Source organism: Nicotiana tabacum, chromosome 8 (assembly GCF_000715075.1).
Source record: "Nicotiana tabacum cultivar K326 chromosome 8, ASM71507v2, whole genome shotgun sequence".
Taxonomy (NCBI): domain Eukaryota; kingdom Viridiplantae; phylum Streptophyta; class Magnoliopsida; order Solanales; family Solanaceae; genus Nicotiana; species Nicotiana tabacum.
This window is the reverse complement of record NC_134087.1, coordinates 89,907,795-89,930,189: the sequence shown is the minus strand read 5'-3', so window position 1 is coordinate 89,930,189 and position 22,395 is coordinate 89,907,795. Positions and strand designations below refer to the sequence as shown.

General features: G+C 36.8%; 2 protein-coding genes across 2 annotated transcripts; one reads left to right on the top strand and one right to left on the bottom strand.

Moving 5' to 3' along the window:
* The first annotated feature begins 1,788 nt into the window (after positions 1-1,788).
* Positions 1,789-8,769, top strand: LOC107824892 (protein argonaute 5). Its single transcript, XM_075219469.1, has 22 exons — positions 1,789-2,341; positions 3,165-3,364; positions 3,577-3,726; positions 3,808-3,941; positions 4,069-4,178; positions 4,420-4,520; positions 4,916-5,054; positions 5,167-5,283; positions 5,385-5,492; positions 5,587-5,658; positions 5,992-6,102; positions 6,193-6,364; positions 6,519-6,640; positions 6,735-6,872; positions 6,974-7,116; positions 7,196-7,258; positions 7,343-7,406; positions 7,660-7,795; positions 7,909-7,982; positions 8,053-8,147; positions 8,232-8,263; positions 8,353-8,769. Exons 1-22 carry the CDS (start codon positions 1,889-1,891, stop codon positions 8,529-8,531), a joined length of 2,913 nt encoding a protein of 970 aa, XP_075075570.1. The 5' UTR covers positions 1,789-1,888; the 3' UTR covers positions 8,532-8,769.
* A 1,235-nt stretch (positions 8,770-10,004) lies between these two features.
* On the bottom strand, positions 10,005-22,058 carry LOC107824904 (vacuolar protein sorting-associated protein 41 homolog). The gene is made up of 20 exons (XM_075219468.1): positions 22,001-22,058; positions 21,553-21,817; positions 20,654-20,923; positions 20,362-20,541; positions 19,804-20,064; positions 18,649-18,781; positions 18,453-18,543; positions 17,527-17,629; positions 14,747-14,850; positions 14,581-14,674; positions 14,325-14,480; positions 14,177-14,239; positions 13,989-14,054; positions 13,516-13,716; positions 12,529-12,606; positions 12,327-12,446; positions 12,167-12,247; positions 11,996-12,081; positions 10,756-10,837; positions 10,005-10,649 (listed from the first exon to the last, which is right to left on the bottom strand). The coding sequence occupies exons 1-20, from the start codon at positions 22,027-22,029 to the stop codon at positions 10,209-10,211; spliced, it is 2,904 nt and encodes a 967-aa protein (XP_075075569.1). The 5' UTR covers positions 22,030-22,058; the 3' UTR covers positions 10,005-10,208.
* Positions 22,059-22,395: the final 337 nt, after the last annotated feature.

The window sequence follows — 22,395 nt, the reverse complement described above, 5'->3', positions numbered from 1 at the left end:
TGAAAAATCCGGGTCGTGACATTACATTATTCAAAAGAGGAAATTGTAAGACAAAGAGTTGAGAGGAAAATTCCCCGCCCCCTTTTTCTGAGAATCCCCTTTCTATATATAGTTCTTGGAATTTTACTGTGTTCTTTGACCAACGTACTCTCACGTGACTGTCTTTTCGTTGTTATTCGAATACCGTTTTTACTTAACATGCACTGTCGATGATTGGACCGAGGTTAGTTGTGGTGCTTCCCGCCATTTTGCCACTTAGGCGAAGTCCCAGCTTGGACGATCACTGTGATCAGATTTTGACCTATACAATATTATTATGATAAATGGAGAGCTAAAAAGACAACTTCATTTACTAATACTATGCTTTTCAGTTGCACCGGATAAGAGAGTTTGTTACTATATTGTAAGTATTAATTAATTATTACAATGATAGAGGAAGGACTCAACAAGGAACTATATCCTATTACTATGCTCTTCAGCCACTACTTACCGGGAATAAGAATGGTCTTTAACTAAAATGTTGATTGATAAATGAAGAACTAAAAATGCAATTATATATGATTATTGTGCTTTTCAATAATTGGAGGAGAGGCTTGTTAAATATTAAATTGTAGTATCAATTAGTACTCCTATGACTTTTGGAGAAATAAATAGGCAAAATAGATTATTCATTAAAGCATGTACAAGTGAAAAGTACTCCTAAATTGTAAACTTTTCTGATAGACGTTATATGCGAATTAACTATCCAATTTAAATTTGAGAATAGAAATAAACCTTATGTAATAAAGGGCCAGCATAACATAATTAGTTATTATATAAAATAATAAAGCCTATTAGTACAACCTTTTTTGAGTTCCACTTTGAAGTAATAAAGAGCACAACAAGAATTTGTTTTTAGAAAAAATCAATAAAACTATAGAGAAAAGAAGATAAATATATTCCCTAGCCTAAGAGAGCTGACACTTTACTCATAAGACTAAAATTGTATGCAGACGCACCATTCGGGTGATGAAATGTTCGAGATCCTTCCGGCTCTAAAAGATTTCGGACTCGAGCCCTAGAAATGAAAATATAATTTGCTTTTTTAAAGGATTTTATTTATTAATCAAGTCAATAAATATAAAATACTGAATGGTTAGAGATCTATATTAGCTCTATGCTCCTAGTAAATTATTAAGTACTATACCTTTCCAATTATAATATTGACAAGTGAATTGTGCGGTTATCTCGTTACAAATTTTTACGGTAAAAATATAATTCTTTTTAATACTATTACCAATCTTCTATTTATTTTTTCAAATTAAGTAGAATCTATTCTAGATTTTGTGCGCGTGTATCCCAAAGCGGTGTATATCTTTTTTTTTTTTTTTACATGATGCTATAGATGTATTTATGAAAACTATGAAGTCCAACCTCCTTTTATGTATGGAGAAATTAAAAAAATAAAAATAAAGGATCGGGTGTGGAAAAAAGAAAATTTAATGGACATACATTATCAATATAGTTAGCAATTATAAAAAGTCACTTATTATATCTCTAGTTTTTAACCAATTCTTACTTGCTATAAAATATAGAATGTAACATACGTTGATTTAAAAAAGGAGTAATATGTTGGTAACAAAGATCTTTACTTTGTCATGGTAGAAACTAGAAATTAAAAACTCCAGAAAAGTAGGGAAATTACGTGTGTGTGGACCTGAAAATAATTAACATTAGAGTGGAGGACCGGAGGGTAAATTCGTCCAAGCAAAAATCGGTTTTCCTTTAAAGGCAAATACAACTTCCCAGTCTTTTCCACTTCTTCCGTGGTCACATCTCAACACTCACAAAATCAGCACTACAGTGCATTTGCTACTTACTCTTTTTCTCTCTCGTTGCGTCGATAGCAATGTCGGAACGTGGACGCGGACGTCGAGGCGGTGGTGGTAGAGGTGGTGGCGGTCGAACACCGTCTTCTTCATTCGGTGGTCGGGGCGCCGGAGGGCCGTCTTCTTCCGGTGGTCGTGGTCGTGGAACATTTAGTAGTGGAGGTTTGCCGTCTTTCAATGCTCCACCGGCGTCTCAACCTCAACGACCGGCGATCACGGTTTCATCGGTGTCTCGCGAGGTAGAGCAGAAGCTTTCGCTTCAGCCTTCATCATCACAACGTCCTGTTGTGGCCCAGCCTGTGCAACAATCGGCACCGGCGACTGGTGTAAAACCGCTACAGCCGCCGCCGCCGTCCTCGAAAAGCATTCAGGTTCCTAATAGACCGGGATACGGAACTGTTGGACGGAAGTGCCTTATAAGAGCAAATCATTTTCTCGTTCATGTTGCTGATCGGGATCTGCATCACTATGATGTAAGTAATTTATGTGTTACTAGTTGATATGTGTTAGGTAATCATGCTAAACGTCATTTTCTTTCTCTGTATATTTTATAAATATTTTTGTTACTACCATATGTGTCTGTATATAACAGTGTTGTGTATATAGCGCTAAAGGTCTCTCTCTGTGTGTTTTTGTGTGTGTCTATATATATATATATATATATATATATATATATATATATATTTGTATTTGACTATGGGTACGTACATATGTATGGTTATATACATGAATCGTCTGTATATATGTAACACTATATATATGTGTGGTGTCCAATACCATATTAATATTTGGTGCGTCTGTGGGTATTTAGCGCTAAAGTGTCATGGTGTCTCTCTGCGTATATGTATTTGTGTGTCTAGCAACGTTTATGTATGTATGTACATCATATGTGTTTTTTGTGTGCATTATGCATATAAATACGTTTGTTAATTACGAGCAGTAGTTTCTAACTTATTTTATCTTTAATTTCTATAATATTTAGAATTTACTGAAACTTCATCTGAGTTTAACAAAATTGAAGTGGTTTTAAAATTTTGTTTTGTCCTTATGTCCTAACAATGTTTTTTCATAGCTGTTAATAAAAATTTAGATGTGTGTCATGATGGACCAAATGTAGAGTTTGTCATAGCGCTGGTATTGTCTTTGCATATTCAAATGTTGGTAAATCCTGTGTTTCTTTGTTGATCTGATACGTGCCGAGCACACTTGCTGCCACTTCAATCCCTGTTAATCCATTCTTCGATGCTACATGTCAAATTCTCCCTTTATTAATAACTTCTAATATTGAATTTTCAGGTTACAATCTCTCCAGAGGTTCTGTCAAAGAAAGTATGCAGAGAGATTATGAGCCAGCTAGTTAATGACTATAAACAGTCACACATGGGTGGTCGGAATTTAGCATATGATGGCGGGAAGAGTGTTTACACTGCTGGGCCTCTCCCATTCTCCTCCAAGGACTTCGTTATCAAGCTAGATGGCAATAGTGGTGGAGCAAAGTAAGTTTTGCTTTTGGTGTTTACATGTTTTCAAGCACTTTTTTTCCTTGTAAAGTGATCAAGCCCATGGAGATACTTTTAGTTCCAAGCTCATCAGGATTCCAAGGCTTGAGCTATAGATTTACAGTTTTTGATGATTTGCCACTTTTTATTTACTATTAGTGTTTCTTTTATGGACTTTTGTTGCACTGTTTTGTTTGGTTTTGTTTCAGGAGGGAAAGAGAGTTTAAGGTCTCTATCAAGTTTGCTGCCAAAGCTGATCTTCACCACTTGAAACAGTTCTTGCAATGTACGCAATCAGATGCCCCGCAAGAAACTATACAAGCTTTGGATGTGGTGCTTCGAGCATCACCATCAGCCAAGTATGTTCCTAGCTATTTGTATTCTTTTCCCTTTTTCCTTTTGAATGATAATTGAGACACCTTGACCTTTGTCAATTGCAGATATGAAGTAGTGGGAAGGTCCTTTTTCCATAAGACATTGGGAGATTATGGTTTGCTTACTGATGGTTTGGAATACTGGAAAGGGTATTATCAAAGTCTTCGGCCAACCCAGATGGGCCTCTCTCTAAATATTGGTATGAACCCACAACGAAGCCTAGGACGTGGATTGCTACATTTTGTGTTTTTAGTTCTCTTTTGGCTTCTTTCAGACTAATTGGATTACTTCCTTTTAACATGCTATTTCCTGCTACTATGCTACAGATATGTCAGCCAGAGCATTCTATGAGTCTATTTATGTGTACGAGTATGTTGCGAGGTACTTGAATCTCAGGGATCTTAATAGGTTGATATCTGATCGCGACCGTATCAAGGTAACTGAAAATTGCTTATTGGTAATTGTTATTTTGTGCTCTGTATGTCTGCCACAATTTGAAGTATTTGAAAAGTGTATGTCAAAGAGAATTGAAGATTTGTAGGATCATTATGTCTCTAGATATCCTCTGGATATTAGTTTGAAAGTGTTTTAGATGTTTATTCTACTTATCTGAAAAATGTTTTAGATGTTCATTCGATTTCACATAGGTCATACGTTTGTTCCACTATTAATTTCAGGTCAAAAGGGTTCTGAAAGGTGTTAAAGTTGAGGTGAGTCATCACGGCATCAGACGCTACAGGATCTCCGGGTTGTCCGCTCAACCAGTGAAGGAAATAATGTATGTCATTAGTTTGGGTACTATGACTTAAGTGAGACAATTAGACTCACTTCACAAGCTTGTTGTGATGGTTATGGTTGTTATTTTATGGGTTTGCAGTTTGTTAATGCTTTTAACACCCTTATCAAAAAAGTTAATGCTTTCAACACTACGAGGCTTTTAAGCATGTCAACTTCACCATCAATTTAATGCAACATCTATCAGTATTGTTTAGTGTATTCTTTTTAGTTCTATATTCGTAGGATTTGTTTGAAGGAAGTATCTCTAGTATGGCTATAGCCTTGTTTATTATTTTCGCTCTTCTTGTGTTGTTAGCTGTCGCAATTATATTTTTCAGGATTATTTTGTGCTCTTCTAGGCATGACTAATTATTTTGACAATTTCTATTGATTAAGGTTTTCCGTTGACGGCACTGGAATGAAGACATCAGTTGTTGACTACTTCCGGCAGAAGTACAACATTGTACTTAGGTTTCCAATGTTGCCTGCGATTCAGGCGGGCAGCGATGCAAAGCCCGTGTATCTGCCTATGGAGGTTACTTACTCTTAGTGCCATTCTGCTTCTTTTCATTTTTATTTTTGACCTTTGCTATTGCTGTTATCTCTCTGCATGTACAAATTTTCTCTTCTGATATGTTTGCTTTCAGATTTGCCAAATCGTTCCAGGCCAAAGATACACAAAAATGTTGAATGGAAGGCAGGTCACAGAGATGCTAAAGGCAACTTGTCAGAGACCTGCTGATAGAGAGAAAAGCATTGAAAAGGCATGTATACATCAGATCTATATAACACGAGTCCTCCTGCAATTAGTTTCATGTACTTTTTAACATGTGTTTTAATTAGATGTTTGTTTTTTCCCCGGTAGATTGTGAGTTCTAACAACTATGTTGCTGACGAAATGGTGAAAGAATTTGGTATTGAAGTTCGAAGTGAACTCACCACCATTGATGCACGGGTTCTTCAGCCTCCAATGGTAGTTCCTTGGTCTATGTTTTTGGTGTATTCATGGATCATTAAAGCTTTAATTTCATGTGTGTTTAGCATCTGCATCGTTATTGGTCTTGCAGCTAAAGTATCATGAATCTGGTCAAGAATCACGAGTGGATCCTAGGATTGGTCAATGGAACATGATAAATAAGGTATTAGATTGTCACTTATCCTCTTGAGTGTTTTTGCATTCATCTGAGTTTTTAGGTAAAACTTGAATACTTATTGTTCCTGATATTTTTCTAGGATTTCTTGTTCTTATCAGTGTTAAATTGATGGGATGCTCTTTATTCCCTATTTCTCATTATATGAATGTAGTGTGGGGTTTATTTTCAGAGTCATATAGAACTTGAACTGAGTGCAAATGCATCTCTTCCCATTTTGTCAAAGGCTGTCATATTCAGTGGTGTTAATGTTCTTGAATATTTTTATCATGTCATTATCCATTACAAGTATTTATGGCTCAATCTGTGATTTTTGTTTAGAAAATGGTCAATGGTGGCAAGGTAGACACTTGGACTTGTGTCAGCTTCTCACGGGTTGATCCATCACCGTTCTGCAAGGCACTGATTGAAATGTGCTGTAGTAAAGGGATGGTAAGGCTATAAATTTCACTTCCATAGTTGTGCAGTTGCACATGCTTATCAAGTCGCATGCCAGATCTGACTCGTTGTGCTTGGTTGTAGGTGTTCAATCCTCAGCCTTTGGTGCCCATTCGCTCAGCTCATGCTGGGCAGATTGAGAAGACTCTGGTTGATATCCATACAGCGTCTACTCAAAAGCTAGCAACTATGGAGCATCAATTGAAACATCTTCAGCTGTTAATTGTTATTCTTCCGGAAGTTTCTGGATATTATGGTGAGTTATATCGGATTATCGGGGGGGGGGGGGGGGTGATATCAGATTGTTGATTAATTGACAAACAGTAGGAAAAACATAGCACCACAATATTGAATTAATGTAGTTGAAAGTTGAATGATGATTTATCTTGGATGACATCTTTGTTTTTCAGGGAGGATTAAGCGAGTATGTGAAACAGATTTGGGAATTGTGTCCCAATGCTGTCAGCCTAAGAATTTATCTAGACCCAACAAACAGTATCTTGAAAACCTTGCTCTAAAGATAAATGTCAAGGTTTGTCATGCCTAGTATTGCAAAGCTGTTTAAGTGTTTTCAAAAGAGATTCTGTCGTCTTTTACCAATGTTTGGTGTACACTTTTTACTTCAGGTGGGTGGAAGAAACTCTGTCCTGGAGCAGGCAGTTCATAGAAGAATACCTTTCCTCACTGATATCCCCACAATTGTCTTTGGTGCTGATGTGACACATCCACAACCAGGAGAAGATTCTAGTCCATCTATAGCTGCTGTATGTTGTATTACTTCCCATCTCTAATTTTAAATTGCTTAGCTATTGAAAGCTAAAAGGCTCTTCCACACTCAGCTAAAATGATAAGTTTTCTTTTGCAGGTAGTCGCTTCAATGGATTGGCCTGAAGTGAGTCAATATAGGTGTCTTGTTTCTGCACAACCCCACAGGAAAGAGATCATTGAGGACTTGTATCAAAAGCACGTAGATGCTAAAAAAGGGATTGTTCATGGCGGAATGATAAGGTAGAGGTCCTTAATTTTGTTCCATGCTTGTGCTTTCCATACCAAAGCTCTTGTTGTCTTACAAATTATTTCTTTTCAGGGAGTTACTGATTGCGTTTCGAAGATCTACAGGGATTAAGCCTGGTAGAATTATCTTTTATAGGTCTGTTTTCTTCCATTTGATTATGTTGGTGATTTTGCTCTCCTTTTTCCTCATTAGCCAATCAATTTCACTGTAAAATGACAGAGATGGAGTGAGCGAAGGTCAATTCAATCAGGTTTTATTGGAAGAAATGGACGCAATCCGCAAGGTATAAAATCCTGTCCCAAGGCTTAGTGCTTTCTGTATTTTCATTTTGTAGATGCTGTTTCTTAGATCTTCTCACGTTATTGTTTCTTGATTTTGTCAAATTAGACAAATTTGATATATGACTGATGAAGCCACAAGTTTATTTTGTATATTAACTGGATGTATGTTAATGAAATGCATTTGAGATGGTAAGGGTTACATCACAAGTCCTGAAATTCAGCCTTTCTTACATGCAAAAACTTAATTTTCTTTAGGCATGCACATCCTTGGAAGAAGGTTATCTGCCACGAGTTACCTTTGTGGTAGTGCAGAAGAGACACCATACACGTCTGTTCCCTGTTAATCATAACGATCGTAATATGACGGACAAGAGTGGAAACATTCTGCCAGGTTTCAAAATTTTGTTCTTCAAGCATCTGATACAAGCATTTGATCATATTTTTTATGTGTGAATGCATTGATGAAAAATTAATAGTATGACTGCTATTACTTTTTCAATATAGGTACTGTTGTTGATACCAAGATTTGCCACCCTATGGAGTTTGATTTTTACTTGTGTAGCCATGCCGGGATCAAGGTAAATTTGATGTTTTGGTGCATTATCAGTTGTATGATCCTTTATGATCTCTCATGTTGGTATTCATCAGGGTACTAGTCGTCCCACGCATTACCATGTCCTGTTTGATGAGAACGGATTCACTGCAGATGCCATACAGAATTTAACAAACTTCTTGTGTTACACGTAAGATCTCTCAAACTTTATTTACTCGGAAGATGTATTTCTTTATGTTAAGAGTATCTTATAATCCACATCTGTTCATCTCAGCTATGCAAGGTGTACACGCTCGGTTTCCATAGGTCAGTTTTTCTAGCTCAATGGTTTCAAAACTTGTCTCTTTGCATTTATCAAGTGCTCTATTTTTAACTATATGTGGCTGTGTATGCAGTGCCACCTGCCTATTACGCCCATCTAGCTGCGTTTCGTGCACGCTACTACTTGGAGGGTGATATGTCGGATACTGGATCAACTAGTGGTGGTGGTAGAGCAACCAGGGAGCAGTCGGCAGGGGTCAAGCCGCTTCCTAAGATTAAGGACAATGTGAGGGATGTCATGTTTTATTGCTAAGGATTCCCTTTATCTTTGGTTCTGTAGGAATGTTCTTTTGGATTTTTGTTATTTATTACAACAGATTGCCATGCACAAATAGTTGAATTATATACTCAGTGTTTTGCTGGCCTGTGGGTTTGTGTCAAACCCACAGAGTAACATACTTGATTTTTGCAACTCTTATGTTGGGTTTCGGATGTTAATGGTTACAACAGACGGTAAAAAAGAGAAGTTATATTTACGTAATTTTCAGGTATATTCTGTTCAGCTTTCCAAATTTCTGTTGGGAGGTTATAGTTATGTGTGCCTTTCTATCTTTATCAGTCCCTATTTATGGAGTATTTATAAGAGAACTTCTTTCGAAGATTCACCTAAGCGAATCAGAAAGATTATAAGGATCGAGTACATTCAGTTGTCCATTTCTTTGTCCGTATGGGGTGCAGTACAGTTAATCGTTTTTTTTGGGCAAGATCAAGAATATGATATCTGCTGTGTAGTCGTCTAGTATATATAATATAAGAGATATATTTATTCCATGTCTAGAACAAAAGGCAAGTACTAGTATATTCTGGGAGGGTTAAATTCACATGGCAAAAGAGTTCGTCTTCGACCAGAGGGTCTTATTTGAGTTTAAAGCGCAGATTGCAATTGCAAAAGGAAAGCAAAGGAGAGAAAATGGGGAGTTTAACATATATAAATCGGTTATACACTAAAGAAAAGATAGATTCTAGTTAGCCTACCCATATTTTACATGTGTATAAGGCAAAAGAGCTTCAGATAGTTTTGGCAAGTGGCCAATGCATGAAGGTCCACCTTTCATGCCCAAGGCTACTTGGCTTGAAATGAAATGACGCCAACAACATAATGACAGACACATGCAGTGAGGTTGGGGTGGGTGGGTGGGGTGCTGTGGCACCCGGGGACACGGCCAAAATTCTGGCCCTAAAACTTCCGTTGTACAAGCTAGAATTCGAACAAATAAGGAATTAAATACAACATATTCCGTGATTGATTTGTCTTCAAGGATCAATAACTTAGTAAATGAAATTAAATTAACTTAAAACCAATCGAACTATTTGAACTGATGGATATACATAACCTACATATTAAGTCTCTGTGACCAAGGGTGAGCTTTTTTTTTTTGGTATTAAACAGAAAGACTAAGCGAACCAGAAATTTTTGTTTGGTCTTTCGGTTTAGTTACGGACACTAAACGAGACAGGCCTAAAGATGAAGCTTTGGATGCATCCCTTCATTTCTAGCACCTCATCAGATTTCTGTAAATCTGCTTTCACAATCAGGGAACTGACGCGTCTGACTTTATAGTTTATACTAACATCTTGTGCTGTATTTCATAGTGCTTCCTGATCAACAATGTTAGCTACACTAACTTATCACAAGATTAAATGTCAACAAATCCATTAAAATAGAATCGAACATTAATTGGTGGCAAAAAATTTGACCTACCAGTCAATAAAACACCTTAGCACATGAAATGGAAAACAGCATTTATTACCTTACCTTATTATCTTAGGGAATTGAGCAGAGAATTGAACTCAACAATAAATATAGTACAAATTGCTAAAGATACAGGCTGTAGAACAAGAAGCAGCTAGTGCCTAAATAATATCACAAGCTCATCATATATGCACACACCACGCAAAACTATGGTACAGGCACAAAATTAGCAGATATTTAACCTGCAGCTGTAGTACATAAAATACAACGCATCTGCGGGGCACCTGAGGCGTCCTCGTCCTCGTCCTCATCATCATCGTGAACACCATCATCATATTCATCATATGAGACAGTCCCCTGGGCAGCAGCTCCTGCCTCTTTTTTGCCACCGATGGAAATGGTGGACTCCATCAGACAAGTTGTATGATAGGCATGACAACAAAAGAAGGCAATGATTGATACATTCTGTATAGAAAATGGATCGAAACATATGCAACACCTTCCACCTCCCCTGGTTTTAGACTTAACCTCCATGGATTTCATGCTCATTACTCTCTCTCCCAGATGTGAAGCCCTCTTCTCAGCCCTATGGGAAGATGCCTCATCTACTTCATCACTCAAGCAAACAGCGCGCTTTGCTTCTTTGTAATATTTAACTAACAAGTTCACGCAATCAGCCTGTCAGTAAAACCCAAATTGTCAAAGAACTGCCCCAGTACAACTTCTAAGATAATGCGAGTCTTCCACAAGATATCATGGATGGTAGATACATAGAATAATATACCTTGAGTATATCATTGCACCCATGTCTAAGAGAAGTCTCTGTTCTGTAGTCGGTCACAATCTTGACCAGACGATCCCTCAGACTGCAAATGAGAGCAATATTGCAATTACATTTACGTTGTTAGCTCTAAATAAAATCCAGATCAACAAATAGTACTCAGAAAGACCAGCTGACTGAAATTGAGGGTAAAGCAAAGGACAATTCTAATGCAGTAAAAGTAAAATGACAATATTCCATATTTTATCAGGCAGTCTTCTCTAGTTTCTACAACCTCCGGAGTCCGGAGAGAGGTTCCTCTGAAAGGAAAAAAAATTCCTCTTAATCAGCATACACAATAAATTCCTATGTGGTACAAGATAATGACAATATCCATATTTCATCTGGCACTCTTCTTTGGTTTTACAACTCATGGGGAGAGGTTCCTCTGAAGGAAAAGAAATTCCCTGCTAATAGCCATGGATTTGTAGATACTTATACAATTGAATCATAAATATAAGAGCCTTGGTTGGGAAATCTTTGGACCATTCGCTGAATAAAGCTACAAGTGTTAAACCAATATTAACCAATAAAATAATTTGGACTCTATAAATGGTGATCCGCCAAAACTAATCTCTAAACTGAAAACTCCACTTTCTGCATGAGTAAGTTTAAAAAGTTCATAGTTGGCCTCCTAGGATCTTTGTTAACAAAAGCTCATACAAAAGTATACAAATAACTTGTTTTTAATACTTGGATCCAGTAGGCTGGTCACAGTTTCTAACATCCACAATTATTCAAAAAGATATTAGACAACTACAGCAGCAATTGGCTGTCTGTTTCGGGGCCAGATTAAGTAATACTAATTACAGAGAACAAACATCGAATTTTGTGAATAGACTCTCAAGCTGCCTTAGAACAAGTTACCCTTTTCTATTTACAATTGATAGATTCTTAGATTCTCAAGCTGCTTTCGAACAGTTATCTTCTGCACCCAAGTGTATATAGTGTCCACAATGATTGATAAAGCAATTTTTTTTTAAAGTAGAGTCTCTGTCAGCTCCCTAATAATTATTTAGTGGACCCAAATGCATGGAGAGTCTACTTTATAAGCATAAGATGCAGCTTTTATCCAATACAGAGAGGAAAAGAAAGTCTAAATACCATGATTGAAGCAGAAGACAAATTTTGCGAGGAGGAAGACCAGTAAGATTCCCCACGTTTATACTTAGAACAGAAGAACGAGTTTTCAGGACTAACTTACCGAGGTATCTCCAGGCCATTTGGCAACATATTGACAATGTAAAGGGGATCAAGATTTCCTACAGTATGCTCTAACAGTACACCAACCTGTCAATAAGATGAAATATAGAAACGTGCACTTAATATGCCGCTTTGCAAAGATAACGGGAAAAAATAAAGTGATGAACTTCACCATTTCAGGCTTATGAAAACTTTGCTTTATCAGTTCTTCCCAGAGTTCATCATCTTGTTGCACGCTTACGAATTCTATGGCCTGCATTTTAGTTATGGGGCTTGTCTCATCACCAAAATTTGGAAAATAAGATGAAGATCATAAAATTAGGTTCAAGTACCTCTTCGATATCTCCTAACCTATTAATGATAACAGAAAGGGCTTGCTTTGCATTCCCCATTCTCCCAAGGATGAAAACTTGCTCTTTCAGTAAATCTTTCTTCACACAGATTTCATAAGCCTGACAAAATTTTGCTGTAACAAGGTGAATAAGAAGAACAATCAAGCAAAGATTTGGATTGTCAGCCATTCATGTCACGAACCTTCTCCAATGTATAATGCTGGCTGCTTCTTAGAAAGGTAAGCATCATCTTAGGATCATAGTCAGCATACAGCTCAACCTATGGAAGTCATAACAAGAACTATCAAATAGTAATAAACATTACAGGAAACACCATAAAGGCATTTCAATTTTAAAAAAGGTGCCGGAGCATCCACACTAAAATTAGATGCATATACTTTTGAGAATACAGAACATAAAGACAAGGAAAGACACAGTAAAGTACTTGTGTTTTCTTTCCCAACATCATATGTTCTTGGAGGTTACAATTACATATTCTTTCTCTTATAGTGCATAAAGGACAGCTGCTTTGTTTTTAGCCTCATTGGTTACAGATACTAAAATCAGCCAAAAGATCAGAAAATCAAACTGTTGGAACATTAATGTAAAATGTGGTTGGATCTTATTTTTCGTGTATGGATTGAGAATGCAATTGACAACAACCAGACATAAGATATGGAACATTGGTAGAAGATTGTCTCATTATCAAATTACTAACGTGAGTAGGTAACCGTAACACATGCAGTAGCTTTTGCTTGAGCTATTTAAGGCTCGTACAAATATTGATAAAGAAGCCATGGTGATACAATGATATCAAAACTAGCGGCTATACATATTTATTGATTGAATCGCTTCAAATTACTAAACTTAACATATTTGGAATGATTAAAACAATTTAACGTTTGGCAACGGCTTGGGGTTCCCCGGTAATGATTTGGGAAGTTCAACTAAGTAATAGTTCTAAAAGAACAAATACATCAGGTAGTATTAATAGTACATGGCCACCTAACAATATATTACAAAGACACCGTCTCTACTGTCAGGTAACATTAAAACACAAAACAGCCCCAAACTAGCACAAGAAGAGATATAATCCCGCTTCTGGAAGACGTCTCATCAAGTCACATAATTTTACCTCAAGACCTTTTCAAGTTTTGAGTCAACACTTCTTGAAGTCAATTTTACAAACCTGCATGTCATGGTAATCCTTTCCAGAATGGGGATTTGCTTCAAATAGTGAATGCAGATAGAGATGCAAAAAGTATCGGCAATCACACTTATCCTTTGCAGCAATAAGCTGTGATACCACTTCAGATGGTGGTATTAAGTCACGTTGCTGGATTAACAGCAGTACCGCACGCTTGCAGTCGATCATCATAAGTTGGACTACCTATCAATCCATGTCAAGGGAATTAAGACTGTTAAGTTGAGGAATTAGTGCTACATTTTCCAAATGAGACCACATATACAAAAAACAGAGCTTATCTTTTTTACAAATTGTAAAATTTAGTTGGCCTACTTCTGTTAGAAGATAGTAAATAACAATGAAAAAGAAATAAACTTTGCACTCCAAATAGATTCGAGTTGTGCTGAATTACATCTCTCTCAAAGCTTAATATGAATCGTGTTAATAATTTCAGCCAGTCCATCATAAAATCGTACCTTTTCACGAACAGCATCATGCAAATTATGCTTTTCGATGAAGTCAAATAGATCCGGTTTCATAAGCTGAAAACATCATGAAATAAGAAAAAAACAAAATAAAAAATCAATGTAAAGCAGAGAAACCACACCCTTTTTCAGAGTGATGCACTTAATTCAGCATGATGATCGTTATAGGTGGAACTTACATCAGCATAAAGAGCAAAAGCTTTATCGTGTTGTCCATCGATTACAAATAACTCTGCTAGAGCCTACATGGTAAAACTAGCACACTAAGTGAATATACCAAAAAGCATCTTGGATATAAGTCATAGGCAGGAACATCTATGCACTTACCTCTTTGAGTGGATTCGTCATAGATGAGGTCTTAATCTGAGGTTCAATAGCGGAGATAACAGGCATTGTAGAATAAATGCGAGGTGGCCAAGATTTGACAGTTGATAAGAGATCCTTGTGGAAAGATGGATTTGTAGCCAAAGCAACAAGAGCTACCTAAAGCACAACAGACGCTTCACCAGTTGAGTTTCTTTAGCTGTGAAAGAGAAGTCATACCAAGACGTGAAAGAAAAACCTATCACAGCAATGTTCAGACCTCATAAGCCGTATCACGTAATCTTGGGTTTTCAGTTGGGATATATGGAACCAGAACTGGAAGCTGCCGGAGATGTGCAAAGTGGAAAACCCATCTAGTACAATATCCAAATCAAATTACTAAAAGTATACTTCCTAAAGATAGTGATTTTAACAACATTAAATACCTTTCCCATCCGGAAGCTGATCCTCGCAATAACTTTGGACACAATGATGCCGCTTCAGCATATTTTCTTTCGACAATCAAATGATCAAGGTATCTGGAACCGACCTGATTGAGAGAGAAACAAACAATAATGAGATTTTACTTGGTTATGCAATCTTTAATCACATATAAAATGGAAAAAGGAAGATCAAGAATATTCTCAACATGGCAATTATCTAACATTGAAAACGACGACGCCAAAATTGAGAAACTTCCTAAATGAATCCTCTCCAAGCATGATTATCTCCATTAAATACCCCCAGTGGTGGAATTGGGTGCAAACCCAATGACTGTCTAATCAACCACTTTATTAAGAGTTTGGGTAGTTAACAAGTGTTATAACTGGGTAGCCACTAATACTCATTATATACATGGTTGTATAACCACCACAATCATCAAATCAAACAACTATGATCACCATAAATGTTTTTCTTAAATTTTCTAATACTGAATTAATAGTAGGAGATTTCTAATACTGAATTAATAGTAGGAGACAGCACCAGCCAGTAGTTGGATATTTCCGTCGCTGTATCCTGCTGGCGGCGGTTCACTTCTGTCAGAAGGTTCACCTCTGCTTATGGAAACCATTATCCGCTGCTGGTAGGTGGCTGCTCGACTAGTAGCTACGTAATATATACTAGTATTCTTTCAACTAATGGTTTATTAAATAACTAAATTTAGATTTGAGATTTTAATAATAGATTAATCTGTGTCAATTACAATAACTTTTTACTTAAATTATCTTGAAACTTTTACCTAACCATTTTGCTACCTCTCGGACTGCCATTTCTGAATAAGAGGCAGAAACTGAAAGAAGAAAAGGGCTTGGTGGCAAATGATTACTTGGAAAGTTATCTCATTAATAGGTAATGTTGTTGAAGAGGCTATTCCTGTGTGCTTATAGAACTTAAGCAAGAACAGAAAGGAAAGATGAACAAACACCAAATAATTAGGCAATGCAATGTGATAGATTTATGCAAGAATTGCGCAGCCCAGTATGGGAGGATGCAGGGACAAATAATTGGGTATGAGGCTGGAGCGTGAGCTCTTTTCTATAGCTGATGTACTGAACTAACGCTCAAAGCTAGACTGTTTTGGCAGTATGTCATTTATCTAATACTTGGGGGAATTGGTTTCCTTGATTGTAGATTATAATAATAATAATCTCAAAATAGTAATTTGACCATTCTAAAGCACATCTATAAGCCTGACCTCAGTAAAGCAGTACAGTTAATGAGATTTGTAAATTGCTTGTTCTGGTTTGCAAGAGAATCAAAAGAATAGTTAACAACATAAAACTAGATCCTAATATTGCTTATGTCATTGAAAGTGAGCTGATAGGTGCCTTAAATCTCTGGAAGAGATCAGGAAATCGTGACACTTAGCCAGACTATCTTCTTATTTAAACTGCGAGAAGGCTAATTATCTCATCTTATTAGTTCTGTTTTTTGGATTGAACTAAAAAGAACTTTCATTTCTTTCTCTTTGTTAATTTATATTCTACCCCTTCCACAAATTTCGGCTCTGATCCAGAGCCCCCTGCAGCAAAAGTGAGACTGACACGGTTTTCTATGGTCCGTAGCAAAGACAACCCAAACAAAAGTGCTATTTCCTGGCTATCGAATCAGTAAGGGTGTGAGTCAGATGGATCAACAGAGAAGACTATGTCTGATGTGGAGATGCCCGTGTCGTAATGGTTTCAGTTCTTTTGTAGAATGAAGTGTCTTCTTTTCTGTCTTCAACTGTCTTTATGCTATTGAATTCCTCACAAGCCAACTAGATTCATCCAATTGAACATGTTGCATTAACCATTTAGACAGTGAGTTTCATATGCCATTGGCAACTGAAATAAATCTTACTTAGTCCTCCCATCCCAGGGTCTCCAACATCAAACTTCCTGTTTCCTGTTCGATGAGACTCCATGAATTCTAAAATCTAAAGAACTACATTAGAGACAAAGTAAAATGTAATTTCAAACCCAATCAAAGATGGTTGCAGAATGCAAAGATGCTTTTTTATAAGGTTTTTGTAAAGTTACATAATTTTTTTTCCACATGTGCAAAATGCAAAATGTTTACATTGTCAGTTGAAACCCATGTTAACTTATAAATCAAAAATGTCTTTTAGGCACAAAAACACACATATTCATATATTGTATTTGCAAAAGAATGGATTCATAACACTTCAACTAAAACAGATCCCTAATTGTATCTAATGCTAGTTTGATTTGATGATTCGCCCATGAATCATAAGGAAGTTAAAACATTTATATATTGGGGATTTGAAGGTGACATTGGATTCTCTTTTTCTAAAAAGCAAAGAGGGCACTTGCTCAGTAACAAGGAAAAGCGAACGAATAGACCAAAAAACAACAAACATAATAGCAAACAAATGAGATCTGTTAGTGGAGGTGTTATTCAAATAAGCAGCAGAAGAGAAATTTTTTTGACTGTGGAGTGACCTGGGAATCCCAACCCATTGCCGTCAGTACTCAACCTGATTGAGTGCACACAAAGAGACTACTAGTTGCTGGATCAATTTAACTGTCTTATACGAAAGCATGCAAGCCCAGGAAAAAAGAATCCTTTCCAGAAACTTCCCAATCCGTTTACGCGTAAAGACAAGTGAAGAAGCAGTTGAGAGCTATATAGAGCATAATGGCAGGAAATTAACATTACATTCAGCTGAATTAAGATTAACATTACACCCTTGAGTATTAGAAACCAAATTCAGATTGAATACCTCATCAAGTAGTTCACTCTGACCCTGATTGGCTTCAACAGCTTCTAAAGCTTTCTCATGCCATCCATGCTGGAGAAGCCAATTAATGTGATCCTCTGCATCCCTAACAACCAACCTCAGAATATAAGCATATTAACATGACAACTATTGTCAATCTGCATTCCTATATCTGAAAAGGGGGGAGGGTTTTCCATTTTTTGGGATAAAAATAGTTGTCCCAGGGGTTAGCTCAATTGGCAAAGGCCTCAGACTTGTGTCTTAAGTAACAAGTTCGAGCCCTTAATGTAAATTGGATGGGGCATCTTCACTTTCGGAGGTTGCATGCTACTCTCATCCGATAACGTCCTTATAGCATCCCACTGTACTACATGTCTTTGTTCACAATTCTTGAAAGGCAGTTTAGAGGCCTGTGTGTGCTATTGGTGACTTTCTTTGGGAAGAGTACATCTTATTTTATGGAGGAACTACTTAATTGAGTTGGGATTTAGTTTGTTAAGCCAAAGTGGAAGTCTGGGATTAGAAAGTTTGGTTTCTTTGATGGCCATCTTTTGTCAAGAATGCTAGTACCGATAGTCAAAAATATTTTTCTGTTAAGGAGAAATAGGCCTCTTAAGGATATAAATAACTTACCAAAGGAATGTCTTCATTCATTGGACATTCAAAAACGATAGATGTGCGCATATGACCAAAAGTTTCTTTTACTAATCATTGCGTGTTATGCTGACCGAAGAAATCCCTTTTTTCTATACTTTATAACAGTTTACTTTAGTAGTAAATTATCTATTCTATTCGAGAAAATGGAGGATATGCAACGGAAAAATTCCCCTATATAAATACCACTTTATCTTAATGCAAATAAAAGATAATAAATAATAGTGTAACAAAAACTTCAAAACCATATGGAGAATAAAGAAGAGCTTACAAACCTTGGTTTTGCAATAACAACATCCTTTGGGGACACAATATAGTATAAGGGTTCATCACCAGCAGCCCACTGACCTCCTGCATAGCTGCTACCTATAATCATTTGGACATGTTACCTTGTCCCATAAAAACTCTCACCACATGCCAATGTGAAAGAAGAAGGAATTAGGGAACTAGCTATAGTCAAGCAAACAGTACCAGAGAATGGAGCATGAGCCAGCGAATAGTCTTTGGCCTTGTAATGCTCAAAGCCATTAACAGGAAGAGCGTCCGTCGCGAGCTCATCATTATTCCATGTCACAACTCGCACTTCTGGTCTTTGAGCATTTCCCTGTTGGATATTCATAAAGTCCAGCAACTATTACCATATAAATTTATCAAATAATAGGGACATTAGTAGGCTCAAGTGTGCAAAACGAAGTTCAGATAAATGCCCTCAACTCTTCAAGAACAAAACATAAAGAGGATGAGTGAAGGAAACCATATAAATCATGCATACAAAGATGGTTTCATGTGTTAGAACACTGCACAGACATGACTTTTTAGATGGCTACGGTAGTTGAATGCACTTTCCTCCTCTTTTTTGTATTATTTTATTTTGACCCATTAACCCTCCTCAACTTCTAATATACACATAACTCCTTCAAATCTGTGCATAGAAGTAATATCCAGTATGTTTTCATCCAAGTTAACAAAAAGTGTATACAACCCATTTTCGTTGTCAAAAGCAAGAACTCTTACCAAAGTGAGCTGCATGTGGACTAGATTAACCTTCTCACTAAAGACACCCCTCTTCAGCCCCTATGCTCCCAGTCCAACCCTTCATCCGGAACAGTTGACTCCATCCTGAGCCTCTATCCACTTCCTCCAGACCTATATTTATCTTCTTCTTTTTTTGGTGTTGAAAGTTAAGAGCTAAATTGCTAAACTTTCTTTTATGAAAAATAGGTTGGCGTTAAAGTTGTTGAATTGAAAAAGGGATTCCTGAATGCTTAGTTTGTGAATCACGAATCTTACCGTAACAGAAGATGCAGAAGAAATTACAAATTGCTTAAAATATCATAGTTCATTCCCTAAGCTTTAGGAGTAGTTGAAAACAGCAATCGTGGTTGAAAACTCAAAAAGAAGAAGGAAATTATAGGTTCACAGAAGTAGCGTAACCATACTTCTCGATGATACCACCCTTCATCAGTATCTGAATTACACATACATGTTGAGCACATGAGAGCATTTCACCAAACATAAGGTAGAGCAAGTAATGAGATTGATCCATGTAGGAAAAGGGCCAAGTACAAAGAGATTTGATCCGCGAGTCAAGATCAAGGTCCAAAAAAAAGAAAAGGAAACAGATACCTGTCTGGAGGGAATAGTGCTGCTGAAGTCCTTCTCTCCATCTTCTTCACCCGGAATATAAGCTAGAATAACCAAAGAATCACCAAAAGGAGCAATTCCTGAAATGAAATAGCTGGTTTGAAAAGATGCCACTATATCCACCTGATTCCGACTAGACATAGGTATATGCTTGTATGTCCCGTTCACGCCTTTGCTTTGAGTTGTTCTTATCAATGCTATTTTCACAGAAGTTCCCCAACCAATGACCAAAAGAGTGTCGTCCTGAATGTCATTATAAAACAAGAGAACAAGCCAGAATAATCAGAAGTAAGACACATGATAACTGAGCCCCAAAATGTACAACTGCATTCTTACTTATTCAAAAAAGATAAAGATTACCGCTATGATCTTATTCTCCTTGCAAAATATGCAGGGAAAGGCTACACAAAGTAGCAGCATTAAATTGCATTATCACATTTCTAAATCTCTTCTAAGTGAAGAAATATGTATAACTCAAAATAAGTATAATCCATGGATATGGTTGGTGCTCGTAAGCTGCATGAGAGTCACAAAGCTAACCTGCCAAACTATATGAGGGAGCAGCAGTTCAGGTCGAGGAATCCCGCGAGGTCTTTCAATAAATGTTATACGCTGATCATTGGCAGCATCATAGACTTTAACTCCTGTATCGTTTGCCCAGGCGACGAGGCTACTTCTCCACTTCACCGCATGAATTGGACCTTCACCAGAGTGCAAAACCTGCCAAATAAAAGCACAATAGGAATAATCAAAAGACTCCCAAGGTCTTTCCAAGTCTTTCAGTAAAGAAAAGTACAGGTAAGTAATTACCACACAAAAACATACAACAAACCTGGTCACGATAGCCTAGCCACTTCTTAACATTTAAATACAAATGACCTGCCAAACCACCAGTAACAAATTTTCTGGAAGATTTTCTTGCATAATCAGGGTCTAGAGCAATGGCCTTCATTGGTCGGTGATAATCAAATTTCATTCTCTCATCAGTAAAAAGACTATTTATTACAACAGAGCCATCATCAGAGCAGCTACCAACGTATTCCCCTTCTGTGTCAAAGCAAAGGTCATTCACAGCAGCAGTGTGAGCAGCAAACTCCTTAATCTGTAGAAAAATAAAGTTGCTTTTATGTACAAACTAAACGATGAAATGCATACTGGTAGAACATTAATCCTTTTGCCTACTGTGAAAATACAGATAAGTCCATAAGGTTTAGCTCTTGATGGTGTTTTTAAAAAAAAATGAGGATGGGTTTATATTTATGCACATGGTTTTTTTTACAATAGTGAGTCCGGACAAGCTTGCGTGCAACTCCACTGAGTAACTGCATCCTCTCATCAGTACAAAAATCACCTAGCTTTTTCGCGTCTACTAAGATTTGAACTCGAGTCTCTGATGGTCTCCATTAGGGCTCACCCTTAGGCGTTAAGTGCTTATGCACATGTTATCATAATCATCTAAAAGAGAATCTTACAAAATCAAGTTAAAGCACCAATTCAAGTAGAGCCTTATCAACAACAAAATAATCCAATAAAAATACGTTAAAACAATCAATCAGGACTAAATCAAATTAAAGGCAAAAAAACTCGATAAAGTTTACTATAAGGTGATTGACTGATCAATGCTTGATAGAGAATTCAAATAATTACACAATGTAACATTAACTTCAGTCACGAATAAACTAAACTACGAGTTAGAAGTCAATTCAATGCAAAAGAGCAAATACTAATCACCTGATTACCGAGGAAATCTAGAATGTGAACAGCTCCAGCGTGTGTACCAAGGGCGATCATTCGTTCGGCGACGGTAATACACGTGGCAGCATCAGTTGATAATAGCGACGGCACACTACCGCCCATTCTCTGATACTTCAACCTCGGCTCATCCTCCTCTTCTTCTTCTTGTTCTTCTTCTCCAGAATATTCTTCAGAATCTTCTTCTTCTCTCTCATCGTCGCCGTCGATTCCATTCTCCGATGGCATTTGAGACATCACGATACTGTTCATCGCCGTAGAAGAATTATTAAGAAAGAGAGATTATTAAGATCTATCTGGAAAGTGGAAATTGAGCTTCTTTGAAAAGAAGAAGAAACTTTTTTGGTGCACGTTAAAATTATCATTTAACGGACTAATAATTTATTTGCAACAAAACAAAAGGAAGCTGACGAATTATGATTACCACCTGTCCGCTTCTTTGTGCTTAATCCTCATTTATTTTTATTTTCAAATAAAATTTGGATATTTCCGTATTGGATTAGGAATGTTTCTTGTGTTTTTTTTTTGGGTAAACGTCTTTTTCTTTTTGTCAATTAGAGTGGTCCCGTCAGTTAAATCTAATGAATTTTTGGTATACAGAATGAGTTAATTTACGTACTGAGTTTTAACCTCTCCTTTTTAAAATATTTAGTCAATGAGGTTTAAGTAACTTTAAGAAGATAATAATATCTTTCTAATCAAAAGCTTCGTGATAAAACAAATTAATTGTCGGATAAATTTTAAAGTTAAAATTTCACCAAAAACCCTCAACCTCTTAAGTTTGAAAATACTAAATACTACTTTCTTAATATTGTCAAAGGA